This window comes from Dipodomys merriami, unplaced genomic scaffold (assembly GCF_024711535.1).
Source record: "Dipodomys merriami isolate MVZ:Mamm:240054 unplaced genomic scaffold, mDipMer1.0.p SCAF_27, whole genome shotgun sequence".
In the NCBI taxonomy this organism is placed as follows: domain Eukaryota; kingdom Metazoa; phylum Chordata; class Mammalia; order Rodentia; family Heteromyidae; genus Dipodomys; species Dipodomys merriami.
The window spans coordinates 17,708,319-17,730,016 of record NW_027204159.1 but is presented as its reverse complement, the minus strand read 5'-3'; the positions used below and the strand labels follow the sequence as shown (position 1 = coordinate 17,730,016).

The 21,698-nt window shown below is 39.9% G+C and overlaps 2 protein-coding genes across 4 annotated transcripts in view; one reads left to right on the top strand and one right to left on the bottom strand.

Annotated features, from left to right (window-relative positions):
- Nucleotides 1–4,621, bottom strand: part of Smim3 (small integral membrane protein 3) — a 52,947-nt gene extending 48,326 nt beyond the window's left edge. Inside the window, exon 1 of one of the 2 annotated variants that reach the window (XM_070036422.1) lies at nucleotides 4,576–4,621. The gene's annotated coding sequence lies outside the window, so the exon portion shown is untranslated. Of the gene's footprint in view, nucleotides 1–4,478; nucleotides 4,498–4,575 lie in introns of those variants that run through there. The other variant, XM_070036423.1, reaches the window with a different exon arrangement.
- Nucleotides 4,622–4,633: 12 nt separating this feature from the next.
- Dctn4 (dynactin subunit 4) overlaps nucleotides 4,634–21,698 on the top strand; it is a 36,518-nt gene continuing 19,453 nt past the window's right edge. Inside the window, exons 1-9 of one of the 2 annotated variants that reach the window (XM_070036414.1) lie at nucleotides 4,634–4,783; nucleotides 7,699–7,769; nucleotides 10,338–10,516; nucleotides 13,342–13,385; nucleotides 17,754–17,861; nucleotides 19,195–19,215; nucleotides 19,638–19,711; nucleotides 19,949–20,061; nucleotides 20,318–20,427. In XM_070036414.1, the coding sequence (XP_069892515.1) occupies nucleotides 4,649–4,783; nucleotides 7,699–7,769; nucleotides 10,338–10,516; nucleotides 13,342–13,385; nucleotides 17,754–17,861; nucleotides 19,195–19,215; nucleotides 19,638–19,711; nucleotides 19,949–20,061; nucleotides 20,318–20,427 (855 nt within the window). In that variant the 5' untranslated portion in view covers nucleotides 4,634–4,648. The remainder of the gene's footprint in view (nucleotides 4,784–7,698; nucleotides 7,770–10,337; nucleotides 10,517–13,341; nucleotides 13,386–17,753; nucleotides 17,862–19,194; nucleotides 19,216–19,637; nucleotides 19,712–19,948; nucleotides 20,062–20,317; nucleotides 20,428–21,698) is intronic. The other variant, XM_070036415.1, reaches the window with a different exon arrangement.

Genomic DNA, 21,698 nt, shown 5'->3' with positions numbered 1-21,698 from the left:
AGTCAAATCTAATTTTCAGAGTCTGTTATTTAGGTCCCCATAGAACTAACAAGAACAAAATCCACCCTCCCCCACAGTATAACCCCTGCTTTCACTGTATTTGATGTCGGTATAATTTGTGGAGGGGAAGGGGAAAAACAAATTGTTTAAATAGGGATACAGGTGGACCCATTGCAACAATGAGATGTACAAGTCGTTATGTCGAAAACGAACTTTACAACTTTCGTGCGGGGCGGGGGGGGGGGGGGGAGGGATGGGAAGGGATGGGAAGGGGAACAAAGGAGGAGGCTACAATGCTTGATAATAAATGTACTCATTATCTTGCCCATGTAATTGTAACTCCTCTGTACAGTATTTTCACAATTAAAAAAAAAAAAAAAGAAAAAGAAATGTACTCATTATCTTGCCCTCAACAAAATCCAGGCCTCTTGGAGGTGGGAAGAGGAGCTTGGCAAGAGATCTCTTTTGCTTTTTAAAGTGATCACTTTTTAAAGTGATTAGTTTTCTGCCACGGGACTCTTCACATTCCATAGCAAAATGGCCACAGAATGCCTGATGTAGGTCTACAAAGTGTTACCAAAGAGAAGCAAAGACAAGACTCAAGGTCAAAGACAGTAAATTAAACAAATGATTACCAAAAAGAAGGTGTCCAATTTAATGAATAGGAAATTTACCAGGAAATTTGCTATAAATTTACATTCCTTAGGTCTTCCCTTAGAAATTCCAACTTGGATTTTTCTTTAATCTGCATTTATAGCCTGTTTCCAGCTTAAGAAAATCCCTGATGATCCTTGCTGGCATTTTCTCCTTGATTTTGCCCAGTCAGAGTCTGCTCAGAACTTCTGTGGGCCAAATTCAGAACTGTTCAAAGGATTCATACATGTATGTAGGAAACAGGCCCCAAGGACAGATATAGTTGCTGGTTCCACTATTGATCAAGCTGTGAATGCCACCTTTTCTGCTCTGGTGTATTGCACTCCAGATTTACATGAGCAGCTGCAAAAATATGGTAACTTATATTACAGGGAATATTGCAAATTCAAGTTAATTCCTGATCTGCAACCACAGTTGAAGAACACTTCCTCTGGGCCTAGACTGATCCCTGAGAGAAGACAGGGTAGGGGTTTTTTGGTTTGTTTTTATTTTTTTTTTGTTGGTCATGGGGCTTGGACTCTGGGCCTGGGCACTGTCCCTCAGCTCTTCAGCTCAACTTGAGCCACAGCACCACTTCCAGCTTTTTCTACTTATGTGGTGCTGAGGAATTGAACCCAGGGCCTCATGAATGCAAGGCAAGCACTCTTACCACTGAGCCATCTTCCCAGCCCAGACAGTGTTTTATTTATCCCTAGTCACTTCCCCATATCTGACACATCATAGGGCCAGTTAATTGTCCATTGAATTGTTCAAAATCAGTCCTCCTTCCCCCTCCCCCAAAAATCTGTTTTACATGGGGTTAGTTCAAGTCTACAGCTTCTCTAACTACAGGCTAGAACTTAATTTTACTATGGGAGATTAAGGTAGGAAAAGCTATTCACTTAGTAGAGGCTAACTTATAAAGCATTAGGCCAAGGAATTCATTCGAAGGAAATAACTTCAAATGTACTATATAATAATATATTAATTCATAAGTACAAAGTCCACCTATGAAACTAAATATTAGGCTGTTTGCTTGGGAAACAAGAAATCAAAGTAAATAAAATTTAACAACTTTTAGGCTTAAATTGTTAAAGTGACATAATTTGTGAGACAATTCATATGAAAGCAATGTATAATATCATCCTATTTGTAAACATGCTGAAGGCATTATATAGGGGCAACATGTATAAGCTCTGGAGTCTCTAGAAACCTTAGGAAAAGTCACTACTTTTCTGGACTATGGTTTTTTTGTTTTTTGTTTTTTGGTGGTCATGAGTCTTGAACTCTGGGCTTGGATGCTGTCCCTGAGCTCTTCAGCTCAAGGCTATTGCTCTATTGTTTGAGCCACAGTGCCACTTCCGGTTAATTGGAGATAAGAGTCTCATGGCTTAATGATAATAATAAAAAAAAAATTTAAAGAGTCTGAAGGAAGTTCCTTAACCAGGCTGGCTTTGAACTGTAATACTCAGATCTCAGCCTCCTGAGTAGCTAGGATTACAACCATGAGCCACTAGCACCCACTTGAACCATGGTTTCTCTTCCTGCAAAATTGAAATGATGCTACTACTTGTCTTTTGGAGTTTTGTGATAATTAAATGAGAAAATATCTGTAAAGTTTTGACAGTTTCCTTAAGTTAACAAGTTCTCAGTAAATGTTTATTCATAGCTTTCAGTTCTTGTATGTATGTGTTCACTGGGGCAAGCTCTCTTCCAATTGTTAGCTAGGGCCTCTTGCACCTTTGCAAGATAGGCAGCCTCAGACCACAGTTCTCAGATTCCATGGTAGCTGGGATGAAATATTTTGTTCCCTTTCTGCTGGATCACCAATGTCAGATGTCAGATGTCAGAAATAATACAACACCAGTACAAAAGGAAAGGCACAGGCTGGGATGAAGCTCAATGGCAAAGTGCTTGCCTAGCAAGTAAGTGTAACAGCCGGGGTTCAATCCCCAGTACCAAATAAGAAAAGAAAAACATATATACAGTTAAAAAATAACAACAACAACAACCCAAGCAGGATGCTGGTGGCTTAGTTCTATAATCCTAGTTACTCAGGAGACTGAGATCTGAGGAACATGGTTCAAAGCCAGTCCAGGCGGGAAGGTCTAGGAGACTCTCTTATCTCACCAGAAGAAGCCAGAAGTGGAGCTGCAGCTCAAGTGGTAGAGCACTAGTGTCAAGCAAAAGAAGCTCAAGGATAGAGCCCAGGCCCTGAGTTCAAGCCCCAAGACTGGCAAAAAGGAAAGGCTCAGACATGATGGCAGGCAACAGGGAATCTAGTTCCTGTTACTTCAGGCCATCATTGCGTATTTGTAAGCCTTAGTTTACACATTAGCAAAATAATGACCCCTGCCAACATTGTTCCCTGCATTAATTTCCTTTCACCATCCAATCACACTTACTGTAGGCCAACAATATAGACTTACACTTAATGCTAACAATGCAAAACCTAGAAATGAATGAATGACATACTGCCTTTGTGTGCAGGAACTCACTAGGACATTTCAAATGAGGTATACATGAAAGGGGTTTTTTTTGGGGGGGGAGCAAGAGTCACAGGCAAGACAGTCGGAAGAAAGTGTTGGGGTGAGTCAGCTTTATGGAGACCTCCCCTCTGTCTGAATTTTGCCTAGAAGGTGGGAGTAAATAAAATACCAACTTTCCTTTTTGTAAGAAACCAAGAAAGGGCGGGCACTAATCCTCTGGGTCTGACCAATGAATCTATATTTTAGAAAGGACTGAGTATGGCCCTGCTAAAATGCTGGAGGATCCGCCGAGGGTAGGAGAAAATACATACACACATACATAACCCCACATATACATACACATGCATACATTCATATACATACACACATACATAACCCCACACATACATACACATGCATACATTCATTACATACATATATACACCCACATATGCGTACACATGCATATATTCATATACATACACACATACATACACCCACACATACATACACATGCATACATTCATATATACACACATACATAACCCACATATACATACACCCACACATACATACACACACATACATTCATATACATACACCCACACATACATGCATACATTCATATACATACACATACATAACCCCATACATACATACACATGCATACATTCATATACATATACACATACATACACCCACACAAACATACACATGCATACATTCATATACATACACACATACATACACCCACACATACATACACATGCATACATTCATATACATACACACATATACCCACACATACATGCATACATACATAACCCCACACATACATACACATGCATACATATACATACACACATACATATACCCACACATACACATACTTACACCCACACATACATGCACACACATACACATGCATACATTCATGTACACATGCATCGTGTGTATATGCATATGTACACACGAATACATTCATATAAATGCATGCATAATACACCCACACACATTCATACATGAATACATTCATATAATGCATACATACACATGCATGCATTCATATACATGCACCCACACATACATGCATACATACACATGCATGCACGCATACATATACACACATACATGCACGCACATACATATATGCATGCATACCTTCTAACCCTTTCTCTTTTTTTTTTTTGTCGGTCATGGGGCCTGAACTCTGGGCCTGTCCCTCAGCTCTTCTGCTCAAGGCTAGCACCCTACCACTTGAGCCAAAGCGCCACTTCCAGCTTTTTCTGCTTATGTGGTTCTGAGGAATCGAACCCAGGGCCTCATGCATGCAAGGCAAGCACTCTACCACTGAGACACCTTCCCAGCCCCACATACCTGCTAACCCAACTGCGCATGAGCCGCTTGATTTTAACCCTGAGGGGAGCCCCACCAGATCAAGAATCTTACGTCAACGTCTGCGTAAAAGACGTACGGAAGGCGGCGTGGAATCGGAGATCTGAGTCACGTGATGCGGCGGGAGCGCCGTTGGCTCCTCCCTCCCCAAGATGGCGTCTCTGCTGCAGTCGGAGCGAGTTCTCTACCTGGTTCAGGGAGAGAAGAAAGTTCGGGCGCCGCTGTCGCAGCTCTACTTCTGCCGTTACTGTAGCGAGCTACGGTCGCTGGAATGTGTGTCTCACGAGGTAAGGGGGCGTCTCCTGGAAAGGGTGTGTGTCGCTGTGGGGGGTTCGCCCTAGTCACGGCGACCGGTAGGGAAGTCCCGCCGGCCGGAGGCGGGGAGTCACTTTCCTAGCTTGCTGACTGGCTGTGGCTCCCGTCACTCAACTGTGCCTGGGATTTAATTTGCTAATGACTTGTCACTTGGGGAGAGAGGCGGCCTGTGTGGGACTGGGAGGCTCGGGTCCCACTGCTGCGACTGGGTGGGCGGATTGCACTTCGACTCCGGCCGCCTGCTGTGGGGCTTGCTCATCGGGGTGGGCTCGGGAGAAAGGCCGCTGGAGGGCCAAAATGTCTGACTTTCCAGAATTGGTGGAAGGAAGGGGCAGGCATTCCCCATTCCTGGCCTGCCTTTCTTGGAAGTTGTGCCTCGACTTGCCCCGAACTGGGCCCTCGTCTTGCTGCGGGCAGGGGCAGGGCAGGGCGGGGCTGGGTGGGGGGTAAACCCGGCTTGGAACCGTCTGTCAAGGAGGACCCTCAGAGTTACCTGCACAGCGCTCCCCGGGGTACAATGGCGCCGTGTTCACAGGCACAAACGCGCGTGCAAGTAGGAGTGCTCAAAATTGAGACCACCCAAGTCGGCAAGAAAGCAGCAAATTAACAGAACCTCGGAACGCAAGCACCTGACACAACTCGTTCCTTTCACTGATTAAAAGATAAGTGTTGAGTTACTGCTGATGTCGAGAAACAGCATTTACTCCTGCTGACTAACTCACAGTCTAGGGAAGCTGAAACTTACCGTAATAACGGGAGTATTCATTGCTTGCGGTAGGGCTTTTTAATGCTCTTTATCCTTCCCAGAAAATACAGGGAAAGAAAGAAACAGTGTTGTAAGAAACAGAAGTTTGGGGGGGAGAGAGGGTGGATCAGATCTTTAGTTTAAACAGCCTGACTCAGGAAATTTTACCAAAGATCCTATAGAACGTTAAAAGTACTTGTGAAAACATCCTGTACAATAACCCATTTACACAATAATTATTTTATTGGCAATACTTTTCAGAATATTAGAGATAGTCAAGGAAAGCAAATGATACATGAAAAATCAATGCTATGCTTATATATGCACTATATGTAAGTGTATATATCAGAATATATACCGAATATATACATATTCTCTCAATATGTTTTTTCTTGTACTCTCCATTAGCACTTTAAGTATATCTTTTTGGCAGGACTTTTCTCTTTTAGATGTGGGTGGGCATTATGGAGTTGAATCTCTGTGATCTCTGAGGACCTCTTCCACTATAACTCTTGTCTGTGCCAGCATCTTTTACAGCCTGGTTTGTATCAATAATATGTAGTCTATTAAATCTTGCAAAAGATGAGTCTTCTGAGAACTAGGGCAGTGCAGAAAGCTCTAATGGAAAACCTGGTTCTTAAGCCACACATGAAGGTAGAAACAATTTGAAAAGTAAGAAGGAATGAACTATATTTTTTACATTTTATGTTTGTCAATGAAAATATTAGTTAGCAATACTGTGTTAGTTTTGAGTAGCAACTTTATTCATCTTTTCAAATTGGTCCTGTTTATAGCAGATGACAAAGAAGCCAGTGTCCACCATAGTATTTATGCTCAAGTGAATATCTGCATGTGATTAGAATTCTATAAATAGGAGTAAAGACTATTAAGGATTATCTGCCTGGATCGTTCAGACCTTAAAAAATGCAGTAAATTTAACTTTTAGACTGTGTTTTTATTACAGATAGTAAGATTGCTGATGCTGGTAGTTCACACCTGTGATGTTAACAACTCAGGAGTCTGAGAAGTGCAGAGGATCACGTTTTGAAGCCAGCCCAGGCAGGAAAGACTGTGAGACTCCTATCTCCCAATTAGCTACCAAAAAAAAAAAAAAAAAAAAAAAACCTGAAAGTGGAGCAATTGCTTAAGTGGTGAAGTACTAGTCTTAAGCAAAACGGTCCCAAAGCCCTAAGTTCAAGTCTCAGGACCAGCACAACAACAACAACAAAGTAAAATTATGTTGTTAGTTTGTTGTTTAAAAATCTCTGATTGGTTGGCCGTAGCTTGCCATTGTAATTATATTAACTTAGGCTTAGTAAATATTTTAGCTCATTAATGAGAAAACTTCTTGGTATCTTCCTTTAGGAACAGGGAGTGTGACTCAGTGCTGTCAAAGGAGAGGAAAGTGCTGAATTCAATCCCCAGTACTGCCCAAAGCTGAACTACACAGGAAGATACTTGATACAGTTTTACTTATGGGTTATTCATCTACTCATTAGATTATAGAGCACTTCAGTTGGAAACTTTAAGTTATATAGACAACTTTTAACACAGCTAGCACATAAAACCCTAGCAATAAGTCACTAGTCCAGCAAGTTCTAGGGGTAGAACAGGAATAGGTAACCATCTAAAAGACAAAAGACCAATCAAGGAGAGATACACAAAAAATATCAGATAGGAAATATGTGGGAAAAATTTAAATGCAGAGTCAAAAACAAACAACTACAACAAAGCAGGGCTGGGAAAGTGGCTCAGTGGTAGAGCGCTTGTCTTGCATGCATGAGGCCCTGGGTTCGATTCCTCAGTACCACATAAGCAAAAAAAAAAAAAAAAAAGCTGGAAGTGGCGCTGTGGCTCAAGTGGTAGAGCACTAGCCTTGAACTGAAGAGCTGAGGGACAGTGCCCAGGCCCAGAGTTCAGGCCCCACGACAGGACCCAAAAAAAAAAAAAACTACAACAAAACAAAAGGTAACTGAAAAATAAACCATAAGCCTAAAACAGTTCACTTGGGTTTTTTTTACCCCCATAAGTGATTTCTCGCCTTCTGCTGAGATTTAACATATTTTACCTTTCACTACTTGTCATTTACACAAGTTAAACTTGACGTCTTCACTGATTTTTTCCCCCTTTATTTCTTCCTAGGTGGACTCCCATTATTGTCCCAGTTGCTTAGAGAATATGCCATCAGCTGAAGCTAAATTAAAGAAAAATAGGTAAGAACAGGATCAATTTTACTGTTTTCCTTCCTTACTGTTTTTGGTGGTGATGGTGGTAGGGCTTGAACTCTGGGCCTGGGTGCTGTCCCTCAGTTCTTAGCTCAAGGCTAGCACTGTACCACTTGAGCCACAGTGCCACTTCCAGTTTTCTGGTGGTTTATTGGACTTAAGAGTGTTACAGAGTTTCCTGCCCGATCCTCAGCTCTCAGCCTCCTGAATCACTAGGACTATAGGCGTGAGCCACCACTGATGCCCTGCTCTTGACTGTTTTTTAATAGCTGTTAATAAGACACATGGAGTTGACTCTTTAAAAAAAAATAAACCAACAACACCTCTTTTCATTTTTTAGCATCATCAGTGCCAAAGTACCTTTGAATTGTTAAAATAAATTTTCTGTATTAACCAGTATTGGTTAATAAGTTCATAACTGGTTTACAAGTAAGACTTGTGAAGATCATGCAGAGTTCCCATTTATCCCACACTCTCCCTATTTGTTAAGAATCTACATTGTATTAGTCGTGTCTCCCTAGGCTCTCTTGGCTGCAACAGCTTCTTAGACTTTCTTTGATTTTAATGTCTTTGATGGTTTTCAGGTGTACTGGTATTTTATAGAATATCCCTCAATAAGTATTTGCATGGTGTTTTTCTCATCAGACCAGAGAATTTGGGAAAGAGGGCCACAGAGATAAAGTGCCATCTCCTTTGTTTTCTGTGGTTTATATTCTGTCTCCCTCTTTTCCTGATTTTTTGAGACAGGGTTTGGCTGGCCTGAATCCTCAGATCTTCCTGTCTGAACATCCTGTATGCTGACATTACAGACCAGGGCCACCATGCATAGCTTTTCACCTCCTTTTCTGAGCCATAGTCTTGAAAAGAAAAATCACCATCAAAGTCCATACTTAGAGAGGGAGTTAGACTCTCCTCTCCTTGAAGGCTTTCTGCATAAATTATTTAGGTTGATTTTTTTCATGGAAGATCTAATTATTTCTTTAATTACTTATAAGACTGGACTAGTGCTGGGAAGGTGGCTTAGTGGTAGAGTGCTTGCCTTGCATGCATGAGGCCCTGGGTTCGATTCCTCAGCACCACATAAGCAGAAAAAAGCCAGAAGTGGCACTGTGGCTCAAGTGGTAGAGCACTAGCCTTGAGCTGAAGAGCTGAGGGACAGCACCCAGGCCCAGAGTTCAGGCCCCACAACCCACCAAAAAAAAAAAAAAAAAGACTATGGACTCATAAACATATGTATATATGGGGGAATTGGGATTGTTTCTGTTAAGTGTTTTTATTTTGAAACAGGGTCTTGCTATATGGCCCAGGTTGGTCCTGAACTCAGAATCATCCTGAGTCAGCCTCCCAAGTTCAATACATTTACTTTGTTATTATTTAATACAACCTTATTTATTTACTTACTTTTGCTCGTAGGATTCCAGATTTGGACATTGGGAGCCCTTTCAGTTTATACCTGAAGCCCTTAAATATACCTCTAATATTGTGGGTCAGAAGGTGGTGGTATTCTCCTTAATTTGAGCGCTTGATTATTCCAGTACTGTAAGATACTCCAGACTTGGTTAGTACATTTTTCTGACTCAGTCTTAGAAGTAGCCATTTTTCAAAGAAGCCATGGTTCCGTTTGCTGGAGAATGGTATTAGAAGCCAAGATCTGGCTTCAAGATGGGCTCATTGCTACTGGATGTCATTTGCATTTTAGCTTGGTGTGAAAGTCATTTTTGCTTCCAGTCACACCCCAGCATCTTCATGGATGTACCACTATTATTTGTTTTTCCTGCCCCAAATACAGTTTCTGATAACCATATACTGTTTTGTATGTTTTCTACACATTAATTTTATCATTTAATCCTCAGAGTTATCTCCTTGGGGTGGTTACTATTACTACCTCCATTTGAAGATAATATCCAGATGACAAACAAAAAACTCCCAGATGGGAAATATTGTAAGTCTGAGGTAAAAGCTTGAACATCTGAGATGGTGGGAGAATTAAAATCACCAGGACACAGAATGCCTAAGAGGGAAGTGTTAGCTGAAGGATAGGAAGAGTAGCATCTGAGAAGAAAACAAAAACCCTGAAAGTATACCACTTCTAAACTACTTCATTTTGACAACATTTTGGTATCTATTTCAACTCTGAGACAGCAATTAAAGTAACTGTTACACAAATCCAGTTTCATAGTTTCTTAACGTTCCTGACTCCGTCTCTCATTTTATCATCAGTCAGTCCTCTCCAAAGGCATCAGATATGATATCTTTTTCTTAGAAATCTTTGCCCTACATATTAGGATTCTAAAGTTAACTAGTAAACTTCACTTGTTAAAAGAGTGACCCTCTATGAAATTGGGTTCCAATTCTTCTTGAGCTTTGGTGGCAATTGCTTTTTTTTTTTTAAGATAAACAAAAATATTTTTGAAATGTTCAAATTGTTGAGTCCCCAGGAACATTTTTCAAGTCACCCTTATCTATTGAATTTCTAACTTGTAGAATAATGGCTTGTCACATGTGAGGTGCTTAGTAAGTATTCTTTGAACAAGTGCTGTGTCTGTCATGTCACAGGTGCGCCAACTGCTTTGACTGTCCTGGCTGCACTCATACTCTCTCTACCCGTGCAACGAGCATCTCCACACCGCTTCCAGATGACCCAGCTAAAACCACCATGAAGAAAGCTTATTACCTTGCCTGTGGGTTTTGTCGCTGGACATCTAGAGATGTGGGCGTGGCAGACAAATCTGCAGGTGAGTGAGGTGGAGTTGGACATGTGTTGTAATCCGTGCTGCAACTGTCCCTAGACTGTTGTTTCTGTAACCAGTTACAGTAGTGGGACCGAAATTCAAAATGCGTTGTTACTATTAACACTCCTGATACTTTGCTAAAATTGAAACTGCTAATACTCTTCATAAAAAATTGTCAAAAAAAAATTGTCATTATTGATGTTAGAACATGGACAAAATTAGGAGATAAAAATGACAAATTAAGGAAAAGGTTGGATCATGTATAACAGACTAAAGATGAATAGGCAAAAGTGAGGGTCAGGCTCCAGTTGCTCACACCTATAATCCTGGTTACTCAGGAGACTGAGATCTCAGGATCGCAGTTCAAAGCTCCTGGGCTGAAAAGCCCGTGAGACTCTTATCTCCAGTTAACCACCAGAAAACTGGAAGTGGCACTGTGGCTCAAGTGGTAGAGTGCTTGCCTTCAGCTGAAGAACTCAGGGACAACGCACAGGCCCAGAGTTCAAGCCCCAAGACTGACAAAAAAAAAAAAAAAACAACTGAGGAACATTTGTAAATCAATATGGAAAATAATCAGAAGGAAAATTACAAAAGGGTATGAGCAGCAGTTCTCATAACTAGAAATAAAAATGTTCTGTAAATATGCTGAATTATGTTCAACTTTGATCTGTTGGGAAACTCTGGTTATATTGCATGCTAGCTAAAAATTCAGATCATAGCTTTCTTTATACATTATCATTTTGAGGACCTCTTAAGTGTTTTCATCTTTTGCCTAGCAATTCCATGTTTAATTACCTATTCCTGAGAATTAACATGTGATGTGATGTGATGTGATGTGATGTGATGTGCGCGCGCGCGCGTGTGTGTGTGTGTGTGTGTGTGTGTGTAATATATATAAAAATACATTCATCATTTTTAATCATTGATTTTGCTGTTTCCTTTTAGTTTAGAGTACTTGGCCTCTTGATAAATATTTTTGGCTTTGTACAATTAGTTGTATTTCTTTTGAAAACAGAGTTTGCCAGTTTTCTGGGGCTCATGTCTGTAACCCTAGCTACTCAGAGGCAGAAAGTCCATGAAACTCTTCTCTCCAATTAACCACCAAAAAGCCAAACTGGAGCTGTGCCTCAAATAGTAGAACACCAACCTTGAGTGAAAAAGCTAAGGACAGTGCCCAGGACCTGAATGCAAGCCAAACTATTGGCACACACACAAAATAACAAGAAAGGGAGGGAGGAAGGGAATCAGCTTAAAAAAAAAAAAAAGTTTGTTGATGGATTTTTTTTTTTCTTCTTGTGAAGTATAGCAAATCAAATTCAGGACCTCATTCATACTAGATATTAGGCAAGTATTCTACCACTGAGCTATAGCTCTAATCCTTGAGATTTTGTTTTTTCCTTTTGTGTGCCAGTCTTGGGCTTAAGCTACGTGCCTGAGCATTGTCCCCAAATTTTGATGCTCATGGCTAGCACTTTACCATTTAAGCCACTGCTCTACTTCTAGCTTTTTTGGTAGTTAATTGGAAATAAGAGTCTCACATACTTTTCTGCTTGGTCTGGCTTCAGAACCTTGATCCTCAGATCTCAGCCTCCTAAGTAGCTAGGATTACAGGCAAGAGCCACTGGTGCCCAGAGCCTTTATGATTTTTATTAGAATAATGATTCCATGTTTTTAGAGTACCAACAAATGTGTGTGAATGTGTTAACTTGAATATAGCAGATAAGTTGTTATGATTTGCCAGGAATTTAAGTTTAATGTTAAGAACAACCTCAGGGGTGTATAGTATATACCATGAGTTAAGGCAGTGTTTTTCTATATTTTACTTTGTTTCGTTTTACCAAGTAAAAGAAGTAAAGCTCAGAATCCAGATAGATGTCATAGTTGGTTACTCTATAACTGAATAGGATTATGAACCATGAAGACTAAAAATTTGTACTTCTGAATTTTAAAACTTACTGTGGCTTCTAAAAACCTGTCTCCCCAAGGGTATCTTCCAACTGATAATTGAATACCAGGAACACAGATAATTTCCATTTCCTCCATGATGTCATTGGTGTATAAGAAGCCCTGAAACCATTTCAGTTAGATCTGTTTCCTTATTTATAAGCACTTTTCCATAATGTATAGAGAAAACTGTAGTAAGATCATTAGTTTCCCAAATTGCATTTTAGAATAAATTACCGGTTCTAAAGAAACAATTAGGTAAAAGATTCAGACGTTGCCTTAAGGCCGTATGGCTTTGTGTAATATAAGATGTATTCATATTAATATAAATGGGCATATGGATCTATTTAACTATGAATGTAATTATAAAGATGTAATTCAGCCATATCTTACAAGAAGAAAAATACTATTTTCAACAAGGTAGTCTCATTTTGGGGCCTAATATGTCTCCAGTGATAGAGCATCTACCTAGGAAGGGAGAGGGCCTAACTATATTCAAACCCCAGTTTTTCTCTGCTCAGAAGGCAAAGATCCAGAGAGGATCATTGTTTGTTTTGCCAGTCCTGTGGCTCGAACTCAGGGCCTGGGCACTCTCCCTGAGTTTCTTTTGCTCAAGGCTAACACTCTACATATCAAGTACCTGACACAATGCTGTCCATATGCTGTTGGTGGTGGTAGTAGTGGGTAGGAGTCATGGTGATTATTATTATTATCAAATTTATTTAAAGAAAAAAGTTGTTTTAAGCATGGGGGTTACTAGAAAATTTTTAGAATTATTTTGGAAATACTGTTACTTTTGTTTTAAAGTTATATTCCATGGCCTTCAGACAACTTTTATGAAAAAAGATGATAATATTTTTGTTTAATGTTTCTTTATTTTCTAGCTAGTGGAGGTTGGCAGGAGCCAGAAAATCCTCACACACAACGGGTAAGTTAAAGATCATAGGACACAGAAAATTAAACAATAGAATTTATAAGACATCAAATCACAGTGTCATTTCTTTTCTATTAAGTTAATCAAAAACGTAAGTGTAAGGCTACACCTAATAATGCATAGTGTAATCCCAGTTACTCAGGAAGCTGAGATTAGGGGGATCTGTTTTGAGGCCAGCCTAAGGGGAAATAAGTTAGCAAGACCTTGTCTTAGCATGCATGCCAGGTGGTCCCAGCTACTTGGGAACATAGCTAAGAGAACTTTAGTCAGAGCCTGGCCAAGCAAAACAGCAGGAGAACCTGCCTGAAAAAAATCACTAAAACAGAAACAGGGCTACGGGTAAGGCTCAAATGGTACACTGTCTGTCTGGCAGGTATAAGGCCCTGAATTCAAATCTTAGAGCCACTCCCCCCACAAAATGTACATGTAGTTTCTTTATTGGTATTGTTATTTGTTTGTTATTTTTATTTATTTTTAAGTAGTTGTATATAGGTAGAGATTTTAATTCCTCTTCATGGGTGTCACCCCTTCCACCATTCTCCTCCTATTTTTCCCCCTCCCAATCATACCTTCAAGTTATATAGTTCATCTTAACATAATTTATATTGAGGGGCTGGGAAGGTGGCTCAGTGGTAGAGCGCTTGCCTTGCATGCATGAGGCCCTGGGTTCAATTCCTCAGTACCACATAAGCAGAAAAAGCCAGAAGTGGCGCTGTGGCTCAAGTGGTAGAATGCTTAGCCTTGAGCTGAAGAGCTGAGGGACAGTGCCCAGGCCCAGAGTTCAGGCCCCACGACCAGACCCAAAACAAACAAACAAACAAAAATTTATATTGAATATGACTGTATTTGAATTATACCAGAAAATGAAAGAAGATAATTTTTGTTTTTTTCTCTATATGCACACTATTTGTTCTCAAGTACTCCTGGAAACATTAACATGTAGACATTTCTTCCTCAGTAGTGGCTGCTTATAGGATGATGACTGGAGTGTCCATTGTGCTCATTATAAGTTGTTTTACTACAGGATGTATTATAGCTGAGTTTTTGTGTTTTTTTTACCCTTGAAACTTGAATAATAAGACAAAGTAATAAACTGCTACGGAAATGAAATTAAATGGTGATTTAGCATTACTCATCTATGACATCAGCAAAAATTCGAAGTACTAAATATTTATGAGGTAAGATAGTGGAGGAAATGAATTTTCTCAAATGTCCATTCTTACATTGAATGGTACAGCTTTATCTGTGTTTTGGTTTTTGTTGTTGTTTTGAACAGTACTAGAGGTTGAATCCAGGACCTTTGTGCTTTCTGCATAAGCCTTGTAACACTTGAGCTATGTCCCTGATCCTTTTGAGTCTTTTTTTTTTTTTTTTTGTCGGTCGTGGGGCCTGAACTCTTGAACCCAGGACCTTCGTATATGCTACGTAAGTCTTCTAATACTTGAGCTATGTCCCCAATCCTTTTGAGTCTTTTTTTTTTTTTTTTTTTTTTTTTTGCCAGTCATGGAACCTGAATTCTGAGCCTGGGTGCTGTCCCTCAGCTCTTCAGCTCAAGATTAGCGCTCTATCACTTGACCCACAACACCACTTACGGCTTTTTCTGCTTATGTGGTGATGAGGAATTGAACCCAGGGCCTTTTGCATGCAAGGCAAGCACTCTTACCACTGAGCCACATTCCCAGCCCCTTTTGAGTCTTTTTAATTTGTTTTTGAGATACGGTTAAATCTCTGCCTTCATCTGTGCTAGCCTAGCAGGCTTGTACCACCATACCCAGCTCTTTTGTTTGTTTGTTCATTGTTTTTGTGTCTGGTATTGAGGGTTGAACACAGGGCCTTGTACATATGAGGCAAGTGGTATATTGGAGTTTGAACTCAAGGACCCATACTTGCTAGGAAAGTGCTCTAGCATTTGAGTCATACCCTCAACCTTGGTACAGACTTTTTAAGCTCTTGACTATATTTGCTGCTTTGATTTTTCACTTATAGAAACACTACATGTATGCACAAATGATGAGGGTGGAGAACGCACCTATGTGCGTTTATGCTAAATAAAATATAGAGCATAGAGCTTAAGTCTGCTAGAAGAAAAAAAAATCCTGAGATAAAATAAAAACTGATTAAATAATATGAAAGTGATATGAATCGTGCCATGTGAACATTGGGGAATTTCAACTAGATAGGACCACATGTAAGGATTATACTGAGATCTGAGGATGAAAGGAGAAATGATTTAAGACGGGGACTGTATATGCAAAGAGCAATAAATGGAGGAAGCAGAGCATGTAGTAGTAAGGGAGGGAGGGAGATTATAGTGGGATGTGGTAGTAGCCAAATGGAGAAAAAAATTGAGGGAGGATATGACCATGCAGACTATGTAGACTGAAAAATATGAGAAGCCTTTAAATTAAGCAAATAGATGGATGATAGTATCAGTTCAGTTTTCCTAAAATCAATGGCTGCTAAACTGAGAGTGCAAGGGTGACACTAGGGCAGGGCACCAGGGACTCACACCTATAATCCTACCGACTGGGGAAGCCTGAGGTCTGGAGGATCATGGTTCAAAGCCAGCCCAGGCAGAAATACCTGCAATATTTTATCTCCAAAAGAAGCAGCAAAAGCAAAACTGGAGTTGTAGCTTAGGTACTAGAGTGAAGGCCATGAACAAGAGAGCCAAGCAAGTGGGTAGAAGACCGTGAGTTCTGGCCTTAGAATCAACAGTAACAAAAAAAAAAAAAAAAGACATTTTAGAAGACCAGATAAGTCCTACTGTAAGATAGAACTAAATTCTTTATTTGACTTCTGTTAAATCAATAAAGGACAGCCTTTAAAAACAAACAGGTAGGAAGTGGCTCAAGAGGTAGAGCGCTGAAGGACAGCGCCCAGGACCAGAGTTCAAGCCCCACGACCAACAAAAAAATAAATCAAAACAAACAGGTAGAGCCAGGTACCAATAGATCAGACCTATAGTCTTGGCTACTCAGGAAACCTAGGTCTGAGGATTTGAAGCCAGCCTGGGCAGAAGAGTCTGACAGACTCTTAGCTCCTTTCTCCAGTTTAAAAAAAAAAAAAAAAAGATGGAACTGGAACTGTGGGTCAAGTGATAGAGCTCTCGTCTTGAGCAAAAGAGCCCAAGAGGACAGCACCTAGGCCCTGATGAGTTCAAGCCCCAATACTGGCACCAAAAAAAACAACAGGTAAATCTGTTTGTACTGGATGGACGATGATGTATTTATTATGATTTTGTATTTGTGCAAAGTCTATACAGATAAGAGGCTGAGTAAGAACAATACCACGCACGTGGTATTCAGGTAAGGGGTAGGTTTATTCATCATTCTGGCTGACACCAGGCCATGTTGGCACTCCAAGCAGCTGGGAAAAAGGGCATCTGGCCCTGGGCTAGGCCTTATCTAGAGTAGGGGCAGGGAAAGGTATGGCTACATCGAATCCAGATGTGAACTCAACGGATGCAGATGTGACCTCTTCTAGGTGTGCCAGTTGCTTAGGTCAGGTACTGAGCAGAGACTTGTCTGCTTGCCATCCAGGAGTGGACCTTACAGTTAACTAGTGGTGACTAGTCCCTAACACCTCTATCTTGTCTCCTCAGGAGGCTGATACCTGGAGCATTGAGATTTGATGCTGGCCTAGGCCAAATAGTCTGTTGAGCCTTTGTTTTTAATTAACCATCAGAAAGACAGGCTGACTGTGTAGCTCACATAGTAGAGTGCCAGCTGTTAAACAAGCTAAATGAGTACAACACCCTGAGGTCAAGACCCAGTACTAGCATTAAAGCGATTTATAATTTTTGTTCTCTTCACATGAGAAAGAGAACTATTTATTTTATGTATATCAAGTTGTGTGTCTATACACAGGAGTATGCAAAATATATTCATATTTATAAGAATATAAGAAAGACATCTAACTTTGTAATAGTGGATACCTCTGAGGTCAAGCACAAACAATAAAGGAAAAGTTTTGTTTTTCTTCATATATCATTGGGATTTTATAACTAACATGACTTTTATGATTGAAAAAGTGCCGCAGAATGGGGAGAAATATACAATGTCATAGTTGTAACACCTGTAGTCCTGTGGCATTGCAGACAAAACTAGGAGCAGTTCCAAAGAGAAACAATGAAGTAAAACCATATAATTTCAGTTTTTTCATTGCCCATTTCTGAACTTAATGGTTTCCTTTTAATTCTGAAAACAGACCATGTAATGAAAAGAAGTTCCCTTTAAAGAAAAAAGGGAAACTTGCTCACTTTAACACTTGCTTTGTTTCTAGTCAATGTGATTGATTAATTTTATATATTCTCTGTTAGCTTTTTCATGAAACAAATACTGAGTCTTTGGTTTCTTGCAGATGAACAAGTTAATTGAGTATTACCAGCAACTTGCCCAGAAAGAAAAGGTTGAACGAGATCGGAAGAAACTGGCACGACGTAGAAACTACATGCCTCTGGCTTTTTCGGTGAGGATTTGATACAAAAAGGAATTTGTGAGCCCTTTGGGGCTTAAGAACAGTGACTATTTCAGAAAGTAGCCATTTTCCCAGATTCCTGACTTGTGGGTAACAGAGCAAGGAAATCTGCACATTATTATTTTTTATTATTATTACTATTCCTCACAAATTTAATTTTATCAGCACTGCAGACACCTGTTTACAGGTTTTGCATGTTACAGAAAGTCTAAAAAGAAGTAAATAAGTAGTGATAGATATTACTCATATTGCCAATATAGTCTATCATTTGCAACCTAGTAGCAGAGGTTTCCCAACTGTAGTCATCTTTTCTTTTTCTTTTTTTTTTTTTTAACACCTTTCCATAGCTCCTCAAGATGAAAACTCTGACCTTTAACACAGTGCATTTGTGTGGTTAAGTAGGTGGTGACACATGCAAGTAGAATTATTTTTGCCGGTCCTGGAGCTAGAACTGTCCCTTAACTTCTTTAGCTCAAGGCCAGCACTCTACCACTTGAGCCACAGCACCACTTCCAGCTTTTCTCAGTACTTTATTGGACATAAGAGTCTTGACAGATTTTTCTTGCCCAGACTGGCTTCAAATCTCAGTCCTCAGATCTCAGCCTCCTGAGTAGTTAGGATTACAGGTATGAGCCATCAGTGCTTGGCTTCAAGTAGAATTTTTGATGAGAATTATCTGTGGGTGTTGAGAAACCAGTTTACATACATTAGGCAGAAGCAAAAGATTAGGACTTTGAGTTTTTGTTATTGTCCCCAAGTTCTGTTTGCCCTCATAGAAATTTTCTTTGTGCTTGTTTGTGCCCCAAGAGGGTGACATTTAACAAACAGAGTTATTCAATGACAATGACATATTGAGCACTGTGCTAAATACTTTATAATATTACAAAATGATATTATATATTATAATTTCAATATTAAAGAATTATTTAATCCTAACAACCAGCCTGTGGGGACAGATACCGAATTCTTTCCCATGTCTGGAAAGACTGAATAACTTCTCATTTTGCATCTATATGAGAATGAGTTAAGCCATAGAAACTCTAAGCCTTAGTAAGATCCATATAAGAATATCTAGATTTGAATTTAATAAACTATTAACACTTACAAAGCAACTACATTCACCAGCGAAATAAGTTTTCCTAAACAGCCCACTGGTATAATAAGCATATGCTATACTGTATGATAGTTCTAGAAGAGGAATGTGAACTAAATGCTTTATCCTGCCAACTTTCCCATATACCTGCCTGCTGTATGAGTTTGCTTCTATCTTATGCTGCATTTTTTTGTCTCTGTTGCAACCTGCTGCTATTTTGGGGCTCTACAGCAACATACTATTCATGTAGTGGTAAGTTATTTTTTTATGATTTTTGCTGACCCTGAAGAAGTTAGCAGATGGTCATTGGTGTTCCAGAAGGAAAGTCGCAGTGTATCTCAGACCCTCCACACAGTTCCTGCCTAGACTAAAGCTTGGATGGTTTTAGGGTAGTAGGAAAAGCTCACACTTGGATCACTTTCACTGTATTATATAGTTTCAGTCTCCATGTTGTTTTATTTTAGGACCAGAATAATGATGTGAAACTACAAGTAAAAAGTAGCCTCAAATAGCTTTTTGGTTTGGGGGATGTTTTGTTCTTGCTTTGGTTCTGTTTTTGTTTGTTTTGCTTATTTCCCTAAGCTTCTCCTGCTATCCCACCCCAAGTTGTTTCTTTCAATAAATAGAAAGTATAAAATGGACTTTGTAATAAAAATTTCTGAACTTTTTTTTAGGACAAATACGGTCTTGGAACCAGGCTTCAACGGCCACGAGCGGGTGCATCCATTAGTACCCTTGCTGGACTTTCGTAAGTTTTGACATTAAATGACTTTGAGAGAAGCAGGTATCAAAACAAATGTTTAACAAAAGCAATTATTTTTTAAAGAGAAAGAATGGTTGTTGATAGGGAAAAAGTTCTTAGACAAGACCTAAACTGAATGAATATTCTACAGTGGTAGAATATTTCAGTGATTCATAAACTTGAGGTTAATCAGAATGGCCTTTGGGAAGTTACTGATTTGGGTTTTTCTTTTAATCTTTTTAGCCTTAAAGAAGGTGAGGATCAGAAAGAGATAAAGATTGAGCCAGCTCAGGCTGTGGATGAAGTGGAACCTCTACCCGAAGACTATTATACAAGACCAGTAAATTTAACAGAGGGTGATTGTCTACATTCTACTTTCTAGTCTACATCTACTCTATTTTTGTTGCTTACTTGCCTTGTGATTTGAGATTTTTTTTTTTTGTGGAATAGTTGCTAGTAGTAAAATGATATGCTGAAAAATGGATGTGATAGAACTTTATACTTTTAAAGAAATATTGATAACGATATATTACTCTATATAATTATTGCCTGCACATAAATGTGATTTTGAAAGTCACTGTAACCTAAATTTGGTTTTGCCTTTCACACTAGTGACCACCCTTCAGCAGCGCCTCTTACAGCCTGACTTCCAGCCAATCTGTGCTTCACAGCTCTATCCTCGACACAAGCATCTTCTCATCAAACGGTCCCTGCGTTGCCGGGTAAGTATTTCTTTTCTGTAGAGTTGTCATTTGTGTAAGAGAAAAACAAATAAACAGATTAGTTTGTGACCAGTGTACCAACTTTAGAAAGCACAAGGAGTGTACCAGATACTCAGGTACTATAAAATATTTTGTCTATATTCAGCCTCAAAAACTGGAGGCATGACTCAAGTAGTAGAGCATTGACAACCCTAGGTTCAAACACCAGTACTGCTGGAAAGAACATCTAAACTCCAGCCTCAATAGCTCTGTAGATGTAACTACTGTTAACTCTATGCTACAAATGTGGAAAGAAAAGTATCGAAAGGTAAAATGCACAATGCAGAGTCCCAAAAAGAATGGAAGAGTGCCTAGCTTTTAGACCAGTAAGATAGTTTTGTTTTGTTTTGTTTTGTTTTTTTGTCGGCCGTAGGGCTTGAACTCTGGGCCTGGGCGCTGTCCCTCAGCTCTTCAGCTCAAAGCGAGCGCTCTACCACTTGAGCTACAGCGCCACTTCCGGTTTTATGGTGGTTTATTGGAGATAGGAGTCTCACGGTCTCTCCTGCCCGAGCTGGCTTTGAACCACGATCCTCATATCTCAGCCTCCTGAGTAGCTAGGATTACAGGCGTGAGCCACCAGCGCCCGGCAGTTTTTTTTTTTAAGCAAAAAAAAACAAAAAACAAAAGTTAGGCACTGGGACTCACAACTGTAATCCTAGCTTCTCAGGAGGCTGAGATCTGAGGATCCAGGTTCAGAGCCAGCACAAGCTAGAAAGTCCGTGAGACTCCAATCTCAAGTATACTACCAAAAAGCCAGAAGTGGGCTGGGAAGGTGGCTCAGTGGTAGAGCGCTCACCCTGCATGCTTGAGGCCCTGGGTTTGATTCCTCAGCACCACATAAGCAGGAAAAAAAAAAGCCAGGAGTGGCGCTGTGGCTCAAGTGGTAGAGTGCTAGCCTTGAGCTGAAGAGCTGAGGGACAGCGCCCAGGCCCAGAGTTCAGGCCCCACGACTGGACCAAAAAAAAAAAAAAAAAAAAACAAAAAGCCAGAAGTAAAGCTATGGCTCAAGTGGTAGAGCATGAGGAGGAACAATTTAATAGAAAACAAGAAAGAAGAAAAATCAGCAAAATTCTGGCTCTAGTAATCTACAGAATGAGCAGCAGAGTATCATCAGTACAGAAATTGTAAAAACAATAATAAGAGAATGGAAAGAAACCTTTTAGATTAGTCTTATCCTACAGAACTACACACGATGTGGATGTGTTTTGTATGTGAACAGTCCAATATAGTAT